Source organism: Caretta caretta, chromosome 6, assembly GCF_965140235.1.
Source record: "Caretta caretta isolate rCarCar2 chromosome 6, rCarCar1.hap1, whole genome shotgun sequence".
NCBI lineage: Eukaryota > Metazoa > Chordata > Testudines > Cheloniidae > Caretta > Caretta caretta.
The window spans coordinates 50,397,413-50,422,415 of NC_134211.1; the positions used below are offsets into that span (position 1 = coordinate 50,397,413).

A 25,003-nucleotide genomic window follows, 5' to 3' on the forward strand; every position below is an offset into this window, starting at 1 on the left:
CAGATAAGCAGTACTTTTTTATGGGGCTTGTGGAGAGCCATCTCCTTCTCTCTCTTCCCCCAGCTTCCCTACTGGAAGTTTGGGGATTAATTGTAACTCATACAATCTGGCATACAGAGAGACTGTGCATGCTGCACCATCCATTTAGATGTACATGAGATGAGTCTAACATCCTGATAGCTTCCTTTTTGGTTGTGAGATAGTAAAGTTGCTTTTTTCTGGAAGTGAAGTATTATGTGAGTGGCATCAGGTCGGACAACTACTAGAACAATAAACTTTTCAGTGAGGATTAGTGTGTCAAGGTTTATTTTGTAAATATTTTAAAGCTGTTTTATTCTTAGATTTTAAGGCCAGAAAAGACTGTTATGAGCATCTTCTTCTTCCTTTGGCATAACAGAGGACATAGAATTTAGCTCAGTAATTCCTGCATCAATCCCATAATATCAGGGTAAACTAGAGCATTAGTCAGGGCAGGTTGTGTAAGTGTAAAACGGCCTTCTCTATGAGCATTGTATTGCTTGCAATGTGGAGCTTGTTTAAGAATTGAAAGAATAAATGCCACCTTCTCTAAATAAATAAATAAAATCCACACTTTCTTGGGTTTAGTTGGTGTACTTTGCTCTTGCTGTCGCTTTGTGCTGATGGTCATTGCTTCTTGCAAAGGGTTGTCTATAATTTTTTCATCCTCTGGATATGGGCCCTTATTTAACCATGAGCGTTTCACTCATGGAATGCACCGATATCGAAGGCAATATTCTTAGACTGTGTTCTAAATCATCCTAATCTTACATACATCATGTTTGCCAGTGTGTTTTCTGAAAGGCTTTTAACTTTGAAGGGTAAATCTGGTGTGGTGGTGGTGTTTCAAGACATTTCTGACTGCATCTCCTATGTCTAAACAACAGCACCTTGAATAGCGAACAAGACAATTCATTTACTGTGTCAGCTGACATTTTAATACAGCACAGAATACCAATACAAATATATTTTCAACTTCAAATGTATATACACAAGTACTCCAAATATCCAACCATAGTATCCTATACCATTCTCACAAACAAAGGCAACTGGAGCCAAATCTATAATTATTCAGAGAAGTAGAGTAAATGGTGGATTCTCTGTAACTTGAAGTCTTTAAACCAAGATTTGAGGACTTCAGTAACTCAACCAGAGTTTATGGGCCTATTACAGGTATGGGTGGGTGAGGTCCTGTTGGCTATGATGTGCAGGAGGGCATCATGATGGTTCCTTCTGGCCTTGGAGTCTATGAGATACTATCTAAAAAAAATAATGTCCACTTATATGAATCCAGAAGCCACAGACTCTGCATATTAATTGGCATCTATCAAAGATGAGTGAGAGAGGTACAAGTTGTTGTTGTTACTTGTTCTGCCACTGCTGCAACTCTGACCTTTTCTGCTGTTGCCAACTTTCATTGGGACAATCTCCAGCAGACTTAAAGCTTGTTACTTGTATTGTTGTAGCACTTAGAGCCCCCAATCCCTCCAGAGATTGGCCCTATAAGTACTAGAATACCTAGTTTAAAATCTATTGATAAAGCTCAGTTTAGCATGTCAATATGACCTGGTTGCATGGAATCATCAGGTCAAAACTTCCAGTTTTTTGGCTTATTTTGATTATTCAGTTTATTATTTTGTTGTGTTTTCTTTTGGGGTTTTAAAGGTGTTGGTATTTTCTTTGGCTTCTCCGTGCTTGCTGAATAGAATAAACCAGGATTAACAAATGTTAGCAAAAATAATTATTCACCTGAAAATTCCCACTGGACATTTATTATTTGCTATTCATTTGACCCACCATTTGAAAGTTTCTGTGATCCACCCTGGAAACAGAAAGAACACCATGTGACTTATAGCCATTGATTATTGACTATTTTTTGTGTCATGTGGTTTGATATTCACAAACATTTCATAGATTCATAGACTTTAAGGCCAGAAAAGACCATCATGATCATCTTGTCTGACCTCCTGGATATCTCAAGCCACAGAACCTCACTCACTCAATCCTGTAATAGACCCATAACCTCTGGCTAAATTATTGAAGTCCTCAGATCATGATTTAAAGACTTAAAGTTATAGAGAATACACTGTTTACTCTAGTTTAAACCAAAAGTGACCCGTGCCCCATGCTGCAGAGGAAGGTGAAAAACCCTCAGAGTCTCTGCCAAACTGATCTGGGGGGAAATTTCTTCCTGACCCCAAATATGGTAATCAGTTAAACCCTGAGCATATCAACGAGACAAACTGTAATCAGAATAGGATTAGTTCAAACAATTCAATTAATACTTAAAATAACTCATATATTTGACAGGTTTCAGAGTAGCAGTTGTGTTAGTATCTATTCGCAAAAAGAAAAGGAGGACTTGTGGCACCTTAGAGACTAACGAATTTATTTGAGCATAAGCTGAAGTGAGCTACAGCTCACTTCATCGGATGTATTTATTTGAGAAAATTGAAATGAAATGGCTTGTCTCAATTGTCAGAATCTGCCTGTCTGGAGACAAGCACTGTAATATATATAAAGCACTGAAATCCCCAAAAAAGAAAAATTATTCTTCCCTGCCATATTTGTGATTCAGTCTTCATGCCATGTAACTGAGCTCAAACCTGAGTTACAAAGGCAAGCTGATGCTGCTATTTCTTCTCTTCTCGCTGTTGCTTTTACCTCTGTTGTCAGAGGATTTCTGTTGAAAACATTGCCCCTGAACAGGAGCATGGCCAGGGATGGTGATAATGTTATCAAAAATAAAAAGTCCTCTCTGCTTTTCTGTTCTTATGCTCTAAAGCCCCATTCAGCAAACACATAAGAAAATTCTTAACTTTGAATATGTGAGTAGTCTCTCACTGAAGTCAAATAAGCACATGATAACATGTTTGCTGCAACACCACCTAAATACAGCAGGAATATCAAATTAAATATTGGCCATTTCGTTCCATCATTTTCTTACATGTTGTTATGTGCCCTTTATGTTACAGAAGCAGGTTTTCTCCCACCCGTGGTCAGACTCTACTTGTCTGGAGGGAGTGTAACTAAATAAAACAGTGAAATCTTGAAAGAGAAAATTAATAGTTGTTGTTAATGAGACATAGTCCTCATTCTGAGTGTCTGATCAAACCTGAATTATGGGACCAAATTCTTGGAGCTACTTCTTCTTTGTTGTTCTTGCTTCTGTGCCCATTTCCACTGCGTTTATGGTCAGCCAGGACACAGTCTTGAAAATTAGCATGGTGTTGGTAAAAAGGTTTAGAAAACTATTGATGTATCTTGAGTCAGAAGAGCATTTAAGTGTGAATTTAAGTCCTCTTGATGTCAGTGGGACAGTTTTCTGAACTGAGATAATAAAGAGGAGCAAAACCTTTATACTCCTTCTATACTACTAAGTGTAGTAGATATATAAAAGGATGAGGCCTGTTTTACAGAGAAGAACTGAAGAGGAGAATAATATAGTGTGGTTCTGTGTGTATTAATTTCACAATTGCTTCACCATCATCATAATAGCTGTGGTCTCCAATGGCGGGACCAAACATGAAGACTCAACCCAAGATCCACTACTGCGTACTGTTCATCCTGGTTGGGGCAATGCAGACAAGTATCCCACGAATGTCACTAGGGATGATGTGCTGCATGGAATTATTCCTCCAAGTGAAAATGATCAGGAAAAGGAATCTTCTCATACAGGTACCAAAAAGAATAATTAATTATGCATGAGAATTTCAAAAGCACTCTGCATTGACCTAAATCTGCTCTCATTGAAATAAGTAGGAGTTTTACTATTTGACTAGAGAAGAGTTTACTATTTTACTATTTGACAAGAGAAGAGTTTGACCAATGCTGAATTCTTTTCAAAATCCCACCCTATAGTCCATTTACTCCCTATTTGGAAGGAATAACACTACTTCTACATCTGTGTAATTTCATTATGATACTCTATTGAAAGTCTATTGATAAAATTTGGTTTAGAGTGGTACTGTGATAATCATTAGCATGGAATCAGCTGTCTGAAATTTCCTAGGTTGTGATTTCTTGTTTGCATTTTTCTGAGGTGATGGATTGGGGTTTTTTCTGACTATGCTGATTAAAGCTTGCTGAATAATGAAAAATAAGATTCACACATAACTTATAGGTAAACGCGAAATCCCAAATGAGAAAATTATTGGTCACTGTCATATTAATGGTCAGTCCTCAAACTCAGTAACTGAGCTAAGACTTGGATTACAAAGGCAACTTGCGGCTGCTATATCTTTTCTTGCCATGACATCTATCTGTGTTATCAGCATGGATAAGTTCAGCCACATCATAGTGCCCAAACAGCAAGATGGTGTTGGTTAAAAGTTGAGAAAACCAATGATAATGTGGAGCAAAATAGAAGGTCTCTGCTTTCCTTCTCCTACAAACTTAATACAGTAGAAATATGAAACTGAATCCTGCCTCCAGATAATCAACCAGGATTGGGCAGTGAGGAAAAATATCCTATAAATACCTCCAGGGATTATGTCATACCTGAAAATGAAAATGAGTCTTATACAGGAACCAGTAAGAATAATGAATTATATTCATTTTACCACCTTGTGTGTAATGAGACATTATTTCTTCTGCATACGATTTATTCACTCTCATACCTTGTTGGAAATCTAAATTCTCAGCAAAGAGGTGCATTGGTATATCTTTTTGACCTTATTGCATGGAAACAGGTGAACAAAAATTTTTACTTTTTAAATGTTCTTCTCTCTGTTTTTTTCTGGGTCTGTATATTGAACTTTCCTCTAGCTTTTTCTGTGTGCTGACTAGACCATATTGAATAGTGAAAATAAGATTCAAAAATGTATTTGTGAATCTGAGACTTGAATTGAATTTGATCGTATATTTTGCTTTCTCCTTATTCTGTGATGACTAGGGATTCACCTAAACCGGAGAAATCCCTAAATGTCTTGGCAGGTCAGGTTGCTAGACATATGTTGAACATAGAGCCTGGTAATTCCAAAATCCCATTTTTTTAATCCTATACTACCAGCAGCCTAAATATTTTCTGTCTCGTTGTGCTTTAATGACATTCTGATTTACGGAGATAAATTTGGTGAGGTGCTGCTGTATTTGTGAGCTTATCTGACTGCTTCTCCCATTGGCTGAGATCAGACCTGAGTTCTAGGGACAAGTAGATACTTCTGCTTTCCCTGCTCAGGCTTCCATGTCCATTATCATTAGGGTTCTGTTAAACCACAGTAATCCAACAGTATTGGTTGAAAAGGTGAGAAATGTGGATCAAAAGCATTCTGTGCTTCTCTCCTCTGATACTCTAAATACAGCAGAAATTTTAGAGCAAGGCCAGGCATAGAGGCAAACACTGAAGATGAGACTAACGTGGCTAGTGCTTTTGCAAATATTAAGTTCCCAATTGCTTCACCATCGTTACAACAGCTGTGGTCTCCAATGATGGTGCCACACATGAAGGCTCAACCCAAGATCCATTGTTGCACAGTGTTCATCCTGGCTGGGGCAATGAAGACAAGTATCTCACAGCTACCTCTAGGGATGATGTGCTACCTGGAATCATTCCTCTAAGTGAAACTGAACATAAAAATGAATCTTCTCATACAGGTACCAGTAAGAATAATAAATTATAGTCTTGTTACTTCTTTTTTGGATGAGATCGTTTTAATTGTTATTTCACCATTTATAATATGCTAAAAGTCTTTTGATAACTCTTAATAAGTTGTGGCATGTTGTTGTACCTGATTACAGGAAATCAGCTAATCAAAAATTTCTGTAATACTGTGAAATTATTTTTTGTTTTAGTTTATTCTTGACTTGTTTCTTTTTGTGTTAAGAGTTTCCTCTTTGTGTTGTTGGATTGGTACATAATGAGCTTACATGAGGGCTATTCTTGTCTCCTTAGGTAATGCTAGGTGTTCTAATAATCATTCTTCTTAGCACTCTATCATTTTGCAAGTTGTACAGCTTGGTTATGCCAAGCGCTCTCATTTTTGATCTTGCATTCCTGTTAACCTTTAGATTATCATCTCTGAGTTTATATTCTGGTGCGCTTGTAATTGTGGGATATAAATCTGGTGCGGTGATGGTGTTTTTGGTGAGATTTTCTGTTGGCTTGCTCCTGTGGCTCACCAGTAACCTCTTTATAGAAGAGCACTGTCTAGAGGATCAGGGACAGGATTTTACAAAATAATTGCAATATCATAAATGCTCCATGCCATTCCATCAGACCTTCTTATGTTGCATGCGTCTTTTATGTCACTGAAGCCTGTTCTAAGCAGTATCACTTAAGGACAAGAACATAAAAGAAATTAGTGAAATTTCTAAAGAAAAAATAATTGCCATATTTATTGGACATAGTTCCAGTGCTCAGCATCTGTAATCACTCCCGATCACTCCTGGCTGCTTCTTGCTCTTGGGTTTGTTTTTTTTTTTGGGTTGTATTTTTTTGGTGGTCTTGCTTCTGTGTCCATTGTCACTGAGACTCTTCTAAATTAAATCATAACCCTGAGGAACAGCAAGAGGGTGTCAGTTAAAAAGTTGAGAAACCAGTGACAATGTGAAAGAAAGCAGAATACCTTCTCTTCTTATGCTCTTCTTATGCTCTAAACACAATAAAAATGTAAAAGATCAAGGCCTGTTGTAGAGGAAAATAATGGTGGTGGTTCTACAAATATTAAGTTTAAAATTGATTCAAGCATCATTATAACAGCAGTGGTCTCCAATGATGGTATCAAACATGAAGACTCAACTAAAGATCCACTGGCACCGAGCATTCAACCTGGAGGGGATAATGAAGACAAATATCCCACAAACAATCCCATTGATAATTTGATACCTGGAGTTTTTTCTGACATTGAAAGTGGACATGGCAGAGGACCAGCTTCTACAGCCACCAGTAAGAACAATGAATTACAATAATTGTATCTTATCCTTCACCCCTTTTTTAATGTCTCTGGATATAAAGGTAAATTTGTAAAGTATTGGGGGACATGTTATGATCCAAAAGTTTTTTCTTTTAATTGGAGTTTTGAAAGCTAGAAAATAGCCTCCTACCAATGTGCATGAAAGAGAAAGTGTTTTAATTGTTTTAATTTAAGTGTTTTAATTTAATTAACTATGTGGAGTGGGATGATTTAACTCTAGTGTTTCCAGCAATCTTTCTTCTCAGAGAAGATGAGTAGCATTTCTTCTTTTCACCAACTCTGGGGAACCTCTCTAGAACATCAGAGAAATAAATGCATAAGAAAACATCTGATTGCAATTGCTAGTGTTCCATTGTCAAGCTGTGGAGATAGTATTTTCTATACTAAAGACTCAAACCACAGAACATTTTGTTCCATCTTCCTGATCATTTTATTTATTTTATTCTCTGTCATCCAACGGCAGTTATTTTGAATGCTAGCAAAGTAACACTTAGTCCAGCCAGCCCTCACCCCACCCTCCTGATATTATGGACATGTACCATGGAAGATAATTTCCAGTATGGCTTCCACCCTCCCCAGTAATTTTTGCTGTTAAGTAACCCATCAGTGATTATTGACATCTACGGGTGCTAGGAAGCAACAGGCTTTTCATTTCTCAGCTGCTTCAGTTTTAAAAGCTTGTTTCTGATAGAGCTAGTTTGCATAAAGAAATAACATGCACTGATCACAGTGTGAATTTTGTTGTTCCATGTTGCAACATGCAAGTAATTATTTTTGAAAATTAAGAGGCTTTCCTTGTGCCCAAATGTACTTTTCATTTAAATTATCAACCCAGAGGCTAAGGTTTTCCTAAATGGTACACCTTCTTATTCATGCTGCATCAAATTACCTGCTGGTATAACTCCATAGAAGTCAATACAGACATGCCAGCAGAGACTCTGTCCAACAATCTACAGCCATTTGTTGCACACAACCAAGAATATGAACTTGTATTAATACCACATCTGTCATCAAAGTATTTTAGAAGAGAGTCATGAAACATTAATAGTTTAAAAGAGTTAGAATTTGCATCAAATGAACTCTTTAATTTGATTTTGAAAGGAGCTTTGAATATGAAAAATGAGTTGGTTCTATAGTGGAGACACACTGATTTGGTTTCTATAGTTTCTGGACTCTAGCTGGGTTATATTAAAGGTTCTGGATGTTACTCTCGTCTCACACCAGTTTTACACTGGCATAATTCCATTGGCTTTGGTGGAGGCAGTGTTATTTACATTGGTTTAAGTGAGATCAGAACCCAGCCCTCATCTTTTCAGATCTTAATGAACAACATGATACAAACTCAGCAAAATAAACCAGATCAAAAAACTGCCTTTAGAGGCCAAATTTTGTAGAGTCTAGATGCCTCAAGTATTATAAATTTAACAAATATCTTTTGAAAACTGCTATTTTATTTTTCTATTCGTAATATTTAAATGTGTAACTTGCAAAGGAGAACTCATGTGTCCTGACTTCCAGTCCCCCATTTTATTAGGCCGTCTCCCTAATTTACTGTGTGTACATTCGACGCTGTGTAGAAGGGTTTGGTTCCTTTCCTTTTTTGAATATGTAAAATCTGACAGAGCTGGTGCTGAGGTGACTTTCTGGGATCATCTGCTTAGATTCTTAGCAGAATCAAAGATGTGACGTTAACAGAGCAACGGAGTTCATGAGACCCAAATTTTCCCAACATTTTTCCGGCATGGCATGCTGTGTCTCTGTTTCTTTTAGTGCTGTGGCATCATAGCAAAGCAGAGCGAATGCTAGGTCACAACTCTACCACAGTGGAAAATGTGTGCACACATTGAGGGAGGGAAGGAAGGTCTTTTTTTCATAAGATGGGCCCTGCGAAGCATGAATGGGATGACAAAGAAAGTTCACTTCACGTGTTAATAGAACATATTTAAAGGCTCATTCTGAAGAAATTCTTTGTTCAGTCTGCTATGCCTCATGTTTTGACTTGCTTTCCCTCTATAGTCATGTTCAGCTGTGGTCTGACATCATACATATGACTGATCTTTTGCCCAAAAGCCACAGTGGGATAGTGAAACCATGCACTGAAGAAATCCAACTACATATTTGATTCTTCACAAAGAAAGAATGTGGTTAAGAAGTCATAAGGTGAACCTCACAGAGGTCCCTAGAGCCCCTGTCTGTCTACTTACTGCAAATGTCTCCTATGGAGTGGATAATCTGGGCCTGTGATGTTAAGTTGCATAGTTGAATCCTAGATATTGTGAATATTTCTGTGGTGTTGATAATATAGTTCTAGACAGCTAAAATCTTTAGTTACTATCTGGGCTTTATTGCTAAACAAAAGTTAGCTGTTTAGTTCAAAGGGGTTGGAGTATCATGCTAGGGCCCCTGATCAGGTAACTATGTCTCTTGAAGTCTGTGGGTACACAATCCACCATAATAGTCTAACCATCTTTGTCTGTTTTCTTGGAGATCAGGTCAGCTCTCCCAGTTGCTAAATTCAGTGCTCAGTTCTTGGTGCTGAGCTATGAATTTCCCATGAGATAGCATGAAGTAGCCCATCAGACATAAGTAAAAACATCTGGATGTTTCACGAAGAGCCTGTTAACAGCAAGAAAAAAATGTGCTTCTTAGCTCTGTGTTTGCCAGCTATTATTAGGAAATGAGGTCAGAGATTCTGGCCAGAGAGGAGTCATGAAGTGCCTTGAAGGTGAGGGAAAGTTTAAACAGGACAAGAGAGAATCTATGAGGCATTCAAAGGGTTTATAGGTGTATGTGGCGGGGTGGCTTGACTGGAAATTGGCACCAATGTGGGGATAGAGATGGCCAAGATGTTACCATACTCAAGAATTAAGTTGATCGGTGCATGGCCCAGCAAATGTTATTTTATGAGAAATAGGTCAGAGTGGGGGTATATGGTTGAATTGCAGACCTAATCCAACTTCACAACTCAATGTCAAGACAACTTGTCTTCCAGAGGGCTTCACTTCTGGAACATGAAAATTCTGAGAACTGTATCCATATTGATACCTAAACAGAGTCCCTAGGGTCTAGAAGGACCATTCATAAAACCAACACCAACCGACACGGTGATGTCGTGGTTCAGCACGAAAGAGATACCTGCTCCAAGCTTAGCCCACTGGACCTATCTCTATAGTGTGATCAGTTGATGTCAATATAGCAATGTTTGTGACCTTACAGATTGATTTGGCTAACCCATACCAATGTAAAATCCACATGTAGCATGGATTATAAACTTACTCTGGTCAGTAAATTGCTGTGTGGCTGACTCCACTTGATTCATGAAATCATGGAATCACTTGGGTCCTAGTACATCCAGTTCTTCTTTTGCTCCCCAGACAGAAGGCTTTGAGAATGCTGAGAGGACCGCGTGCTTGGCCTGATTGGAGAGAGTACCTAACACCTTGTCCAACAGCATATCAACTGGTTGTTTAAGGGCAGAGTCCCATCCAATATAAGGCCAGAAAATAGTTGTAGCTGCATGATGGTGATAAAAAGACAAAGGGATCTATCTGCACGTGGCAGAAGACAATCCTTTCATTAGAAACAACATTCTGATGTTTGAGACCTCTTCATGATAGTAGCTATCAGATTTAGAGCTGGCCAGTAAATGACAATTCTGTTTCATGAACATTTGAGGTTTTCAAATGTGTTTTTGTTGCATATTGGAATGAAAACAAAACCTTTAGAAAGTTTTCATGGAACAGATTTGTGTTGAAACCTCCATTTTTGGATCAAAAAGTTCAGGATTTCAATTTCTCTCTGTCTCTGTCTCTCTCTCTCTCTCTCTCCTTCCTGGACCTCAGAAACCTTACTGTCAGAAATTTCATCAAAATCAATACATTTCTGCAAAACATTTTTATGTCAATGAAACAGCATTTTTTCCGTGGAAATTTCCTGACCAGCTTCATATTTTAACCCATGAAACAGTAGCATGATGAAAAGTGAAAACCGCCCAAAAACAACAACATGCTATTGTTGAGAAAAATGAATCATATTATTCAAGATAATGAGGCCAGCCCTAGTTATACTGATTATGAACGTATTTTGATGAGCTGTGGGCTGTGCAATGTTTTTCTATGCTACTTTAGTCTGAGATTTTGCAGGGTAAACTCTTTGTTTCTGGACTCAAGGTGAACTTTGTAGTCATATCATCCTTTTAATTGTGAAAGGGCAAGTCTGTAGTGTATAGCTTCCTGTTAAGTATCCTCTAGGCTTGTTGGTCATAATGGATGTTTTTGTTGTCTAGGTTCTATAACTAACAAACACGGTGGCAGAAGAGCAAATCCATCTGGACAGGTCACATCACCAAAAATAGCTTCACAGCCGAGATCAGCCCAAATACCAGGTTGGTATCTGAAGCGATTGCCTTTGGCAGGCTGATCACAGAATTAAAGAAATGGAAATGAAGAGGTTATTATGGGAGATCATAGCTAATCCACACTCCTGTCAATGCATTCAGTTCGTCAGCTCTGAAGCAAAATATTCAGGACAGCTGGAAAGGTGAAAATAGAGATCTAGAGCACTGGGAGGTTCTGCATATGCCACAGATGCTTTTTCTAATGTATTGTCTACAGTGTGTATGATTATGTGTTAGAAAGATATCATACCAGATTCTACTCCCATTGTATCATGCCTAACACAATATCAGTGGAAGTGATCCCATAAAAGTAGCTTCACTGCTGGGCCTAATTTTGATCTCACTTACATCTCCATTGATGGAGTGGATTTACTCTCAATTTACACTGGGGTAAATGGATTCAGAATAAGGCTCAGAATTTACAGTCAATGTCAGGTTCTCATGTACTAGCTCTATGATGCAATGTTTGGATTGTAAACAGTGTAGGGGAATTTATTTACTGGAAACAAACAAACAAACAAAAAAGCCAAAATATGCTGTTTCCATATTTCCATATTGCTGCTGGTATGATCCATTTTTTCTGAAACCAAAAACGGAGGGCAAAGTTTAGGATCTCACTTTAAATGGCAAAATGAAGAAAAGTGTAGACCCTCCACTCTGCTTTTAAGTCATCTCTGCATATTGTTTCAGATATCTCAAAACCAGGCCCCTCTCTCCCACTGAAGAAGTAAACAACTAATGTAAATCCTTTCCCTCGCTATAGGCCCAATCACTGTCTCACAGTATAGAGTTTCCAGATGTTAACAGTCAGCGACAGTTTCATTTAATTTGACATGCACATAATTAAATGTATTTCTCATTCACATGCTCGGTAACTATCGGTAATATCTTAGCACAGTATTACTTGCACTCTTGTGTTAGTACCGTATTATATTTACATCCTTGCATATTCGAAAAAACCCTGACAATAACAGGAGAGGTGTATTGTAAACGAATGCAAAAGTGTCCAAGTTCCTGCTATTGTGTCAAATTGCAAATTAGAATAGAAGATAAATTATTTCCCAATTCCACCCACAGAATGGTTGATCATAGTGGCTTCTCTTCTGGCACTGACATTGATTCTGGCAGTCTGCATTGCTGTCAACAGTCGGAGAAGGTAAGGAAGCCCATTTCTAGCTTTGGTTAGAGGAGGTCATTGTTGGAGAGCATGCTGCCTTGCTGTCTTTATTGTTGGGACATCTGTGAAGCTTCTGGTAGCTTTGGAAAAGTACAGAGAAGAGTTTCTGCCAAAATGGCAATCTCTGTGAACAGCACACCTCTTCTTTTGTAATAAACAGTAGTTATTAGACATTGCTGAAGTTTGAGGCTCTGGTCCTGAGCACTGTGAAGTGAACCCTTGCACTTAGGTGGAGCCCTATTGAAATCAGTGGGTCATTATTGTTCATTTTCACAGTGACAAAAACTGAACTTATGCATGGCAGAGTAAGGGAATAATTTCTCTCTGTGTCTTACATACTAATGGCCTGATCCTGCTTCTTCTGAAGTTAATGAAAGTTAATAATATGCTAGATGGATGTGAACAGAAGCATGTACAGTAAATAACAAGCTGGTCCCCAGGTTAACTAAATATAAGCTGATGATGTGCATTGTATAGGCCACAAGAGTACAGTTACGCTGTGTGATAAGCTTTATACACCCCATCCAGAGGACTGTAGAGACAGGATTCACCTGCTCCCACTAGCTAAAGGAAGGGTCACAGCTGCCAATCCTGATTGCAGGAGTTTGCCGTGAGCCTGGCTGGATCAGCTGCAGAGAATCAATTCCCTAGGCCCTCCAGCAGACTATAAAGGGGTTCTGCTGTGGGGAATTTGAAGCTGGTGCTGAAGGAAAGGTTCTTTAGTTAGAAAGCTGGAACTGGGAGAAGAATTGAATGGGAGGAGGGAGAAGGAGGTCCTTTGGATCTTGGCTGACATGAGCCACGGTTTTGACCTTTGTTTTAGGAGTGGTTGAGGGAAACCCTGTAGAAAGCAAAGGGTCTAATAATTTAGGAGAAATCTTTTAAGTATTCAGAATATTCCTTGGCAGTGTCAAGTTCACTACTTTTCTTCCTTGTTCTTTTAGCTTATACTGTCATTTCTACAGCACCTTCCATATGAGGATCTCAGAATGCTTTTACAAACATTAGTGAAAATATCCTCACAACACCACTGTGAGATAGATAAATGCTATTTGCCCCCATTTTACAGATGGGGAAACTGGGGCACAGAAAGGTGACATGACTTATCCAAGTTTAACCAGGAAGTCTGTGGAAACCAGGTCTCCCTATTCTAAGTGCTAAACACAAGACTGTCTTTCTTATCTTAGTAAACCACAGAACAGTTACTAATATTTGTTAGTAACAAATTGCGACTTTTATTTTAAACCTGAACTTTTCATCAGTGCAAATATTCCCATACACTTTTGTCATAGTACACAGTGAGCTAAATTAGTTCCTGGTTTACACTGGCCCTCCTCGAAAGCACTGATTACCTCGCCTCTGGGGCCTGTATGCCCAAGAAAGTGAGTGATGCTTAATAGGGAGGAGATATAGCCAGATTGGCCATTGAAATGTGATCTCCACTAGCAGGATACCATAGTGTAAATTAAAGCTGGAGGGAGGGAACCTTTGGTTAGATCCTGCACCAGACTAAAGCAGGCTTATGTGAGGCAGGGAAGTACAAATTGGGTGAACTCAGATTGTGATTTGAGGGTCAGGTCCTCAGCTGGTGTAAAATGATATAGTTCTGTTCAAGTCAACAGAGGTGGTGCCGATTTACACCAGTTGAGGTTATGGTCCTATGACTATATCCACATTAAATGTGCTCCTTGGATAGTTTAGAGTAGCAATTTCTCTAGACTATGTCACATGGTAAAACACACAAGAATCTACAACCTCCCTCTTGTTAGTTGATCTAGAAATTATAGTGTGAATGTTATGGTTTATTGATTTGTGTCACTCTGCTATGTCTACAAAGCTGAGACTGCCTTCTCCCCTCCTCGCTCCCCCCCCCCCCCCGCAAATCACCATAGAAACAGACAGGTCCATCCATGATCCAATACAGATTGTTTGTTTCATTTCTGGACAGATTCTATCAGAAAGCTATAAATTATGAACTACTTTTTTTTATTAAAACATATTTTAACTATGAAATTCAGGGACTTAAATGATATGTACAGCATAACACTAGGTGGGTACACACGCACACAGCCCCCTGCTAATTTGTACTGACTGGGAGGAAAATTTTGTGAAATAGAAAGTAGGGGTCTGCTCCAACACACATTGAAGTGAAGGGGAATCTTTCCATTGACTTTAAGGGACACTGGATCAGGCCTTACGTTAATAAATACAGGGTTTTAAAAAAGAAAAAAAAAAAAAAAAACATGGGTAACTTTTTGCTCATCTATTTGACAAGTGTAAATTAGTTTTAATTACTTAGTCATTTATACTACCTGATAAGTATACTGTAGACTATTTTCCAAAAATTATAAGTCTTAGAAATATGAAAATAGTAATTTATGATCTCACAATAGCAACTTTGTTGTGAGATCTTTGCTGAAAAGCAGGATGAGGTAAACTGAGGGTTTCGTGACTGGGTTGTTAGAGAGTTAGAAAGTAGAATTTGGAAGGCTTTCACACATATATTTTTAAATGACCAGCTAAATTATGATGTGTTTCCAATACTTAATTGAACTTTTAACCAACCAATCACATATATTTTCAGTCTCCTCCTCATACACACTGGTCAGGATGGGCCCAGGAAGTATATATTGTAATGCTTCAGAATCCAATTTTCACAAGAAATCTTTGACTTGCCTAAAGCACCGAAATGTTTGATTCATTGCTCAAGAGACTGAGCCTCTCTAGTTGGGAGGTTTATGTGACACAGAATGTCTTAGAAATTCTAACCAAAGAAGTAGATCATTTTGGCGAATAGGGAATAGCTTGATCTTATTTAAATTTTCCTTTTTTCACAATTCCTACCTGGGTTATATTTTGAAACAGTGTGACCCAAGGCCCAGCATGGCCCAACAAAATGAATGAATATTTTATGTAAAGAATCCACCTTTCTAGTCCGAATAACCCCTCCACAATATTCATGGATTGTGGAGGGTCCTTCCCTCCACAATCCATGATGGGATGCAGCACAGTTTAGATATCATTTTGGAAAGAAATTATGCTCTGCCTTACATCCCATGGAATCCCATTACTGTGTACTATTTTCTGTATTGGTGTTGTGTGGGTGTAATTCGGGGCTGAATTTGCTCACATGTGTTGCATAAAGTAAACATAGTGAAACTGAGACAAGGCGGATCTGCTCTCTGTCACCTTGGCTAAACAGCTGTCGTATGTCTGTCTGGCAAAAATATATATATATACTTGATTCAAACTAAAGATGGAGAAATAATTTAACTGCCAAATTAGTAGTTCAAATGGAATTCACTTAGCCAAAGCAGGAAGCATTTTAAAAGATGTTTGCAGAAACATTGTAGTTGTTTTCAAAGAATAGTGCTGCGTGTGTATGTCTTTAATTAATTATATTTAGCTGTGCACATCTTATACTTAACTGTGCATCATAACCAGAAAGCCAGTTTAACCAGCTCCATGAGATATCCCTGAATGGTATAGAACCAGCACAGCTCGCTTCTATGCCACTCCTCCTACAGCATAACACAGGGGTGTGTTAGGGGGAAGCAGTGACTGTTCCCACCCCCTTTTTCCAGAGTTCTGATGCATTATAATGAATGTCAGCTGACATATCAACCCCTTGGGGCCATAGTCTGCAGGTATAGTTTGTAGCTGTACTAAGGCTGCTCAGAACTACATGAGGGATTGGTCAGCATAGAACCAGTCCCAGGATCAGAAAGCCTCAGATGACTTACTTGTGACCTCACCCGTAGCTGCATCCAGGATGCAGCTAAGAATCTGAGGCATAATCTCTAAGCCCAGTCTTTATTTTCCATCCTCAATATAGCCTTTAACAAGCTAAACTGTTGATGATAGCATTGTGACCCCTTCCATAGCATGGTCAGTCCAGACACACGAAAAAGAGAACAGAAGAGAAAAAATGATCCTCTGAGATAACTGTAGATAGGTTGGAACCCTGGATTGAAATATTACCAGTTCCAAATGTTGAACCTTCAGACCTAGTTCTAAAAATAATTGAGCAATATATGAAGGAAGGGATTGTCAAAAGAACTGTGTTCCCACTTAAGTCAATGGGAGCAGAATAAGGGCAGTGGTGGATACTTTTGGATATCCCACCTGAAAAACTTAATATATCCATTAAAGACAAAAGCTTTATGTATTATATTTTAGCTTTTCTCCGTTGACAGACTCAAGTTTTATTTCCTTTGCCCCCTTTCTAGAAAATCTACTCTGTATGTTGTGCTTCCCAGTTCCATAATCTCCATTTGTGTTGCTTATTTTTTCTAGATGTGGGCAGAAGAAAAAGCTAGTGATTAACAATGGCAAAGGGTCAGTGTCAGACAAGAAGATGGGTGGACTGAATGGAGAAGCCAGCAAATCTCAAGAAATGGTGCACTTGGTACATAAAGAACAGCCAGATAATCGAACAGGACCATGTGATGAATTCCTAACCACAGATGAAACGCAAAATCAGCAAGAAGCTAACATGAAGACTGGGATGTAGTAGTGTTGGGCCATCTTGTAGATCGAGAGTTGGGGAAATCAAAATCACATGGAACTGGGCCTGGAACTCACAGATGCAATGTGCTACTGATGTCTTTTGAGCATAATTAAGCGTACATTTTATTCTTCTTTTTAATATTTTTAAAAGTCAGGTCCAGATTTTTAAAAATTGACATTGCTTTCTGATATAAGTGCCTGAGACTTGCATAAATTTGGCAGTTCCCATTTCCTACCTGGAAGACACTTATATGTAAGGAGGGATGCTAGCTGAAATAATATTTTCCCCAGTTGCAGCACCTTCACTAAGTGAAAATACAGAAATATCTAGTCACTCCATCTCAAAGGCATTTATGGTAATAAATGTCTAGAGAAAAATAGAGTTAAAGAAAAAAAGGGCTTTGGTAGAGTCTGTATTACACCAGAATCTTTTAAAATCACCTTCCAGCCCTGAGGAGTTTGTCAGGTGCATTCAGGATCTGCAGGTATAGGCAAACTGTGACATTTTAGAATGATTACAACTAGGGTTACAATGAGAAACCCCAAAAGGACAAAACTATTTATCTCTGTTTTTTTAAATGCCCATGGATATATAATGCCAATAATTTTTATTGGAGTGAGTGGGAAAAGACACGAAAACTTGAGCTGATACATAATAAATGTCTGTTCTTTATTATCTTAACAATCTGTGCAGTTATCCTTCAGTTTCAAAACTGTCTGTTGCTGTTCCCCGATCAATCATATTTTGAGTAAGTTCCCTAGTGAACCTTGTTAGTTAAGTTGACAAATAAATGCAGTGACCACAACTCAAACACATATTTCAAAACCTAGCAGTAGGAAATGATCAAACAAGATGGCAATATTTTGTTTCTTACAGAATAGGGCTCTATCTATCCCTGCTCTCAGATATTATCGTAAGATGTTGAGCTTAGCACAACCTGTTTTTCCCCATACTTGTTGCATGTTACATTATCTTGCTGATATTTTAACAGTCAAATTAAAATTATGTGATGTTCTCTTTTGGATTCCATTTCATCCATCTTTTTGTTTAATCTCTGCTTCTTAAAAATGCCAAGAGAAATGTTGTTCACTTGTTGAAACAAGAAGTTGGAAAACTATATAAAGATCAAAGAAAACTATTCAAACAACATAAAATAGCTGCAGCTGCATTGCCTCATGTTTCCCTCCCCTTTGTACACCCCATTTATGTAAAGTATCTGTGTAAACTAAGATGGCGTGCAGTAAGGTACACTGAATTGATTGTACATATTATCAGCAAGAAATTGAATTACCAGCAATAGTCTATCCAACTTCACTTTAAGGAAAAATCTAAGTAAAAACAATTCATTATGTAATTATGATCAATGAGGACCCTATGCACCAGGGGATGGGAATTGTTAAATGGTTAGTCAGTTAAGCAAAATAGTCCCATTCACTGACCATGGATCCTTAATGAACTGAGACGAGCCCGCTAAAGTCATTTATTTTAATTCATTTTTAAAGAAACTTCAGCAGTTAAAATTTCAGCTAGAATTGTCTAATATTTTGCTTTATTCATACCACTATGCATGAGATTGCTGAGGTTGTGTTTCTCAATGTAGATCTTTAGCAGCTCACCGTAAGTGTTTGTTTTAATGACATACTGTAACATGGTAAGTTTTCTCAGGCAGATTGACATTGATGAAATTCACCCTTGTGCAAGAGGGCCAGCAAAGCGTGACTTATTTTGACTGCTTAAGTGGCATATGTGCTGGCCCACTGAACAGGGATGTTTCACACATAGAAAGTCACACGTTCGTGGGCTGAATATGATCATACGCTTTGAAGTCAATGGAGTTATACCTGTTTACATCATCAGTAAATATGGTCCAATGTCAACATTCTCATCCTGTCATGAACATACATAACTCAGTTATGCTGTGGGAGATCTGTTTCCTTCAGGCATTTTTCATTCCTGAAGTAGTTTTTGACAATGTTTTCCATCAGCCATTGTAAATCAGAATGGTTGGTCTCTTGAAGGATGCATTGAAATGGGCACTGTGCATAAAATTTGATCAAAGCAGAGGTTCAGAACAAGGCCTCTTCACCTCTTGAGTCCTAGCTGAACATAGGGTCTCTGAAAAGACCTCTTTAAGTACAGGCTTTGGCATGTTACACATTAGAATTCTTACTCTAAACAGGAGTATACCTATTCAGATATTTAATCGGGAAATCTGCCATCTCCTTCCCAGATTACTCAATTTCAGTATCTAGTATGGCAAGGATATCATGACTTGACTTCTTTGGAGGGGTTTTTGGTTTTGTTTTTGTTTTTTGATAGGGTGGCATGCAATCTCTCCTACAGAAGCCGTGCCATTATTTTATATCTGCAAAAGTGATTCTATATTAGATGCCATGTGCCACATGTGTAATTAATTTGCATTATAGTTTCATGCATATAACAATCGTTTGTACTGAGGTGGGGTTTTATTGTTTGGGGACTTTGTTTATTACAGAGCACCCTTGGTATATTTGTATATTTATTAACAGATTAATTAGAAGGAAGAAAGAATCATCTCTAAATTGTAACCAGAAACCTGGGGGGAAAAGTAAATTGTAAATTGAGCTTCCAAAAATAAATTTAATTCTAAATTAAGGGAAAAGATAAGACTGGTATTATTATTAGCTAGGGTTTTTTTTTGTTTTTTGCTTTGTCCCAATGAGCCACAGATCTATTTACCTGGTTGTAAACACTAGGCTACACCCAGCAGAAACTCAATGTACTCTTGCATGCTTTACTAACATTGTGTGTGCGGTTTCCAAGCATTCATTCGTCTGGGGGAAAAAAGTCAGCTTGGCAGTTTGAAATGGGTGGTTTGGCTTCTCTAGAAATTGGATGATGAGTCTAATTCTCATCTCACCTAGAGCTGAATCCTGTAAGATACTGACCTCCCATTGAAGTCAGTGGCAATTGAGGGGGCTCAGCACCTAATGGAATCAAGCCCTTACATCTTTGTCTCACCAGTGAAATTCCAGTAACTTAGACAGATTTGGTGTGTGCATGGACCTGATATTTTTTGCTGGCTCTACTTAATTTTCCATTGGGACAGGTTTAACTCAGAAAAAGCAAGGGTAGGGCAGCCTTGTAAGCAGCATATGGTGTTAAATTACCTCAGACAATGCTGAAAATAAGAAATATAGCCAATACTTGAATTTACATGAAAATATCTAAAGCACCGAGTGTATTAAGAGTAAGACGTGGCTGTAATCTCTCTCTTTCTGATCAATGACTTCACCCCTGTTTTCTGGATGATTTATAAAGAATGGTTTATTGAAGCAGAGAAGTGAGAAGGGTTACATTATGTTAAAAAGCTTTATGGCAAGAGAGTGTTTTAATATTTTCCACAAAGTCAGTGGGAATTGGAATTCCAGTATGATATTTCTATGGTTTTTTCTGGCATCTCAGGGATGTTCTGTGTGTGTAATTTGACAGTAACACGAACCTACCCCTGTATTAAGTAGTTTGGAAGGATTTAGCATGCTGATGGAGACTTCCAAGGAGATCATTACCAGGGACCTGATTACTAGAGAGTAATGGAGCTGTGCAAGACAGAGTCTTGCCCCTTGGTTAGGGGAGTGCCTAATTATCCTTTCTATGGCTCCAGGAAAGTACCTATTTCCCTCTCAGAATTAGCTGTTGGACCCAGGAGACTTAGGACTTGTCTACACTTACTGGGGATCAATGCTGTGGTGTTCATAGTGAAGACCTGTTAAATCGACCACAGATCGCTCTCCCATTGATGCCAGTACTCCATTGGAAGAAGAAGAGTAAGGGGATGCTCTCCCGTCCACATAGTGTAGTGTGGACCCAGCGGTATCTAAAGCTTTGTCGACTTGAGTTACTCTACTAACATAACTCAAATTGCGTAGCTTAGATCGTCTTTCCCCCATAGTGTAGACAGCCTCAAAGAACTTAATTGAGCCAGCGGTTGTGGGGACTATTTTGATTTAGATTGGCTTCTTGGAGGAAGTTATTCAATATTGCAGCCAAAAGCTTTTACTTCATCTTAGTAAGCTACTCATCGCTCCTACTACTCTAGTTGAAGGCGATTAGATTGAATTAGATTTGATACTTTATATTTATCTAAATATAGACACAGGAGATAGATCTGGATATTGATTAGCTTTCTGATGTAGGGAAGAAGATGTTGAAACCCGAAGTTGCCCGGGGTGAAATCATGCCTCCATTGAAGTCAGTGACAAGTCTCTCATTCACTTTAATGGAGTAAGGTGTTTTGGGGAACAGAGCTTAACATGATGAGGATGGGAGAGAGAATGCTTTAGGCAGCAAGAAGTTTGTGAGAGAGTTAAGAGAAGGGGTGCAGTGAGAGTGAAATCTCTGTGTTACTCACTAGGAAAGTCCCTTCCCCAGAACTGGTACTTAGCATCTGACATTTGAACATGTTGTAATTCTAGGCAAAAAAACCTGAACTGATCTTTCCCAATGAGCTTTCCTCCCACTGTTTGTAAGCTGAATGTGAGATCTCTCCCACTCACAGCTCATCTAGTTATTACTATGCCAGGTGGCAAGTAGTACATACCCAGTGCACATGTCTGCTGTTAAGAACTGCTTTCCCTACTGAAAGTAAAGAAAACCAGAGTGTGAATTTGGCAAAGAGGAACAATGATGCCCGTTAAATATGGTTCAGATTATACTTTTGTCTTCATTATCTCTATTTAAAGCTATTGTTAAAGATGTACTTTCCCAGTGCTTAACACGAGGCTTCTGGAACTGTCCTATTGGCACCTATTATTATGTTTTTAAAGATTACGCAGGCTAAGCAGGTTTGTGGTTGTTGGTTTTTCCCTTTTCATGGAGGAATTATGGATTTTACCAGTTAACATGGAATGAAAATCCACTTTTGTATGCAGGTACATTGCTCGCTTTCAAGTCAGCTGTGAATATTGAATATTTTCCAGTACTGCGATTTTTGGAAAGTAGTGATGATAAAAAGTTGCTTTTTATCAAAAGTGTCCTCAGTCAGAGGTGGCCTTCTGTCCTCAAGAATGCTGATTGTTTTTTCAAGGGGAAAGGCAACTGAAGTCAATGAAGTTCTACTTTTGCCCTTACAGTCAGCGTGTGTTCCATGGTGACCTGGAGAATGTCTAACCAGTGGTATTTGCACTGCTTAAAGGGAAGTCACCATTTTATATTCTAACCTTTTCCCCTCTTTTCAAATTTTCTGTGGACAAGTGAATCCCTTTTATCTAATTTTGAACCCACTGGAATATGGAGGTTTGAAAGTTTGACTTAAAAATCACTGAGTTCTGCTTAGGAAAAAAGGAACAGAGAAGAAAATCCAATGATAAAATGAAAGTGAAAAATTGAAAACCAAAGGCAGAGAGACTGACATAATGAACGAAGAGGGGAATGAAAAAAAATTCTCATAAAAAGTAGACATAGTTTTAATGCCATATATAGGAACCTCATTGTGCCAGATTATATTTTTGGAAAGTTCCTCTATTCCTTATACATAGCACAGGCTTTCCTCTACCTAGGAAACAAATAGTTTCAAATAATTGCAGCATCTCTGGAAAACAGCATGTATTTTAACTTGCAGAGAAATAAGACTTGTGAATTAAAATAGGTTTTGAGTACCTTGTAAAGCTCAGTACAACTGTTTAAAAATTTCACAAAACTACTCTCCATAATGTTCACTAATCCCTATTTCTAGCTCAACCATAAAAATTTGTTCTGGACAGAAACTTGCTGAAAAGAAATCCAGAGACAATTAGAAGTTCTGCTTATTCCCCCACAAGCTTTTGAGAGGAAAATAATGTTTTAGCAATTTTAAGATAGAATTGTGAAGTTAAAAACCATATATATTTTTGTACGTATTTTAGCAGTTTGTTTCTTTTGGATTGCTCAAAATAAAATGTATTATTTCTTCCAGTAAAAAGGCCAAATTCTGATCTCGTTTAGGCCTTGATTCAGGAAGGTATGTAAACATTTGCTTAGCTTTAAGTGAAGAGATTTAAGCAGATTCTGAAAAAAATAGTTCACATTGAGCTTAGTTGTGGAACTGGACAGGTGTGTATGAACTGGGGATGGAATGAGGCATCTAATTTCTTCCTTACTTGGTTCACCTATTGCTAACGCTGCCGTAAAGAAGGAACTAAGCTCCCCTGCCCTGTGTAGCTTTAAGGGTCTAAGGTAAAATAAGATTACAATACCAGGCATGTTCAGAGTTCATGCTGAAATAATGGACCATGGAATAACAACTTGATAAAATTGATCTATTATCATTTATTCACTCTCTATACACCAGAAATGAGAGCCTGGTTCTAGCTCTGGTTCCTTTATACCAAGTAAAGGGCCAGTGTGTTGTAAAGGGGACCTAAAAGCCCTGGTTCTGTCTAGGAAAAATTTGTCTGGTGCAGAAACTGAGACAGACAGCCGTAAGGCTGCCCACGGGTGGCCCTCTTGTAAGTCCTGGCATAGGGAGCATAGTGGAGTGGGTTTGGAGGCAGGAGAGGTGTATTGGGAGTACAGATTGCAGACATGGGAGGGTGCCAAAAGTTAGACAGGCCTCTAGGGCTAAATTATGTTTGGGGGGGCCCCTCCAGCCCTCAGAGCAGCTCAGGACCAGGATGGTGTGAAGTTCACTTTAAGCCATCTTAGCTTCACTTCCCCCTGGGTTGTGAATTCTGTGCTGCTCCTCTTAGAATCTCTCTCCAGGACACCAGTTTAGTAGTAGGTTCCAACTTCCATACATACCAGAGCACAAGCAAGTTGGGATAAGGATAGAGTTTCAGCTGAATTTTCTTGCATTTGTTGGTTTAATTGGAGCCATTGGCATTATTTTCTCACACGGTTTTCTTGGTGCTTTGTTTGTTTTCCTTCACTGGCTTAACCTAGAAAACACTTAGATCATTTTCAGTGACCCCATTTTCTCTGCAAGCAGGACAGTGAACGCAGGCTTCATGCCTTCTTTCTACCCAGAGCAGCCAGGGCTGAACTGAATACTTTTTACTCCTGTTCAAACCTTTAAACCTGGGGCTGTATTTACAGCTTTTGTCCACCTCTGGACAAACAGAAAGCACTTAGCTCTGGAATAGAAAGCACTTGGCTCAGGGCTGCTGTTTCAAGTTTCTGTCAGTGCCCTCACAGTGGATCCTGGGTGAAAAGTTTCCACTCCCAGTTTGTGGAATGTTTCTTCCCCACCCCCAACCCCAAGTTGACAGTGCTTGCCTTGGGTGGAAACAAGCCTCTACATCATGCCTTAGCTTCCTTCAGTGTCCCAAGTCAAAATGGTCCCAACAGACATTTGCTATGATTCCACAAATCCTGGGAGTGGGAGAGAAAATTCTTTTTTGCAAGTGCTCTGGGTTAGAACCCTAAATGATGAGAGCCTCACCACAAAACTCTAGAGCAATGGGGTGGTTTGTTTTCCTTTTCAGATCCACAAGAGATTCAATGTTTGGGCTTCAATCATGCAGTGATGCTTTGTGTACAAAACCTGTACTTGTCTGTTGTAGTTTGCAAATGTGGATGGTTTTTTATAATAAATGATCTGTTCTCAAATTATTAATTAAAATAAAAAGCTGGTTTTGTTTGACTGAATTGGCTCATCTTATTCACCAGAGGAAAAAGTGAAATTTGCAGCTAGAAGTCTGTTTCTTTTTCTCCTCTTTCCTTTTCTTCTTCTTTCTTTTGCGATTCGTTTGCTAATAACACATCTTCCATTAGCTCCAAAAAGTTGTGAATGAATTCTGTTTCATTTTTCTAAAAGCCAGTGATATAAACAGCAAAGTAGGTCAAAAATCACTTGTTCATAAGAGATTAAATTCACCTTTGTGCAGAGGGGCAATACAAGGCCTATGTTTCAGTTAGAATTTCTCTTATGTCCTGAAAATAGGGTGTAAATAGGATTTAATAATGGTAACACCACCTAGCTCTGATGAAGTGAGCTGTAGCTCACGAAAGCTCATGCTCAAATAAATTGGTTA

The 25,003-nt window shown here is 38.5% G+C and overlaps 1 protein-coding gene across 10 annotated transcripts in view; it reads left to right on the forward strand.

Annotated features, from left to right (window-relative positions):
* CD44 (CD44 molecule (IN blood group)) overlaps positions 1–24,617 on the forward strand; it is a 101,159-nt gene extending 76,542 nt beyond the window's left edge. For 9 of the 10 annotated variants that reach the window (XM_075129515.1, XM_075129507.1, XM_075129508.1 and 6 more), the window contains 6 exons: positions 3,517–3,696; positions 5,434–5,613; positions 6,719–6,904; positions 11,218–11,316; positions 12,406–12,484; positions 16,802–24,617. In XM_075129515.1, the coding sequence (XP_074985616.1) occupies positions 3,517–3,696; positions 5,434–5,613; positions 6,719–6,904; positions 11,218–11,316; positions 12,406–12,484; positions 16,802–17,018 (941 nt within the window). In that variant the 3' untranslated portion in view covers positions 17,019–24,617. The remainder of the gene's footprint in view (positions 1–3,516; positions 3,697–5,433; positions 5,614–6,718; positions 6,905–11,217; positions 11,317–12,405; positions 12,485–16,801) is intronic. The other variant, XM_075129512.1, reaches the window with a different exon arrangement.
* Positions 24,618–25,003: the final 386 nt, after the last annotated feature.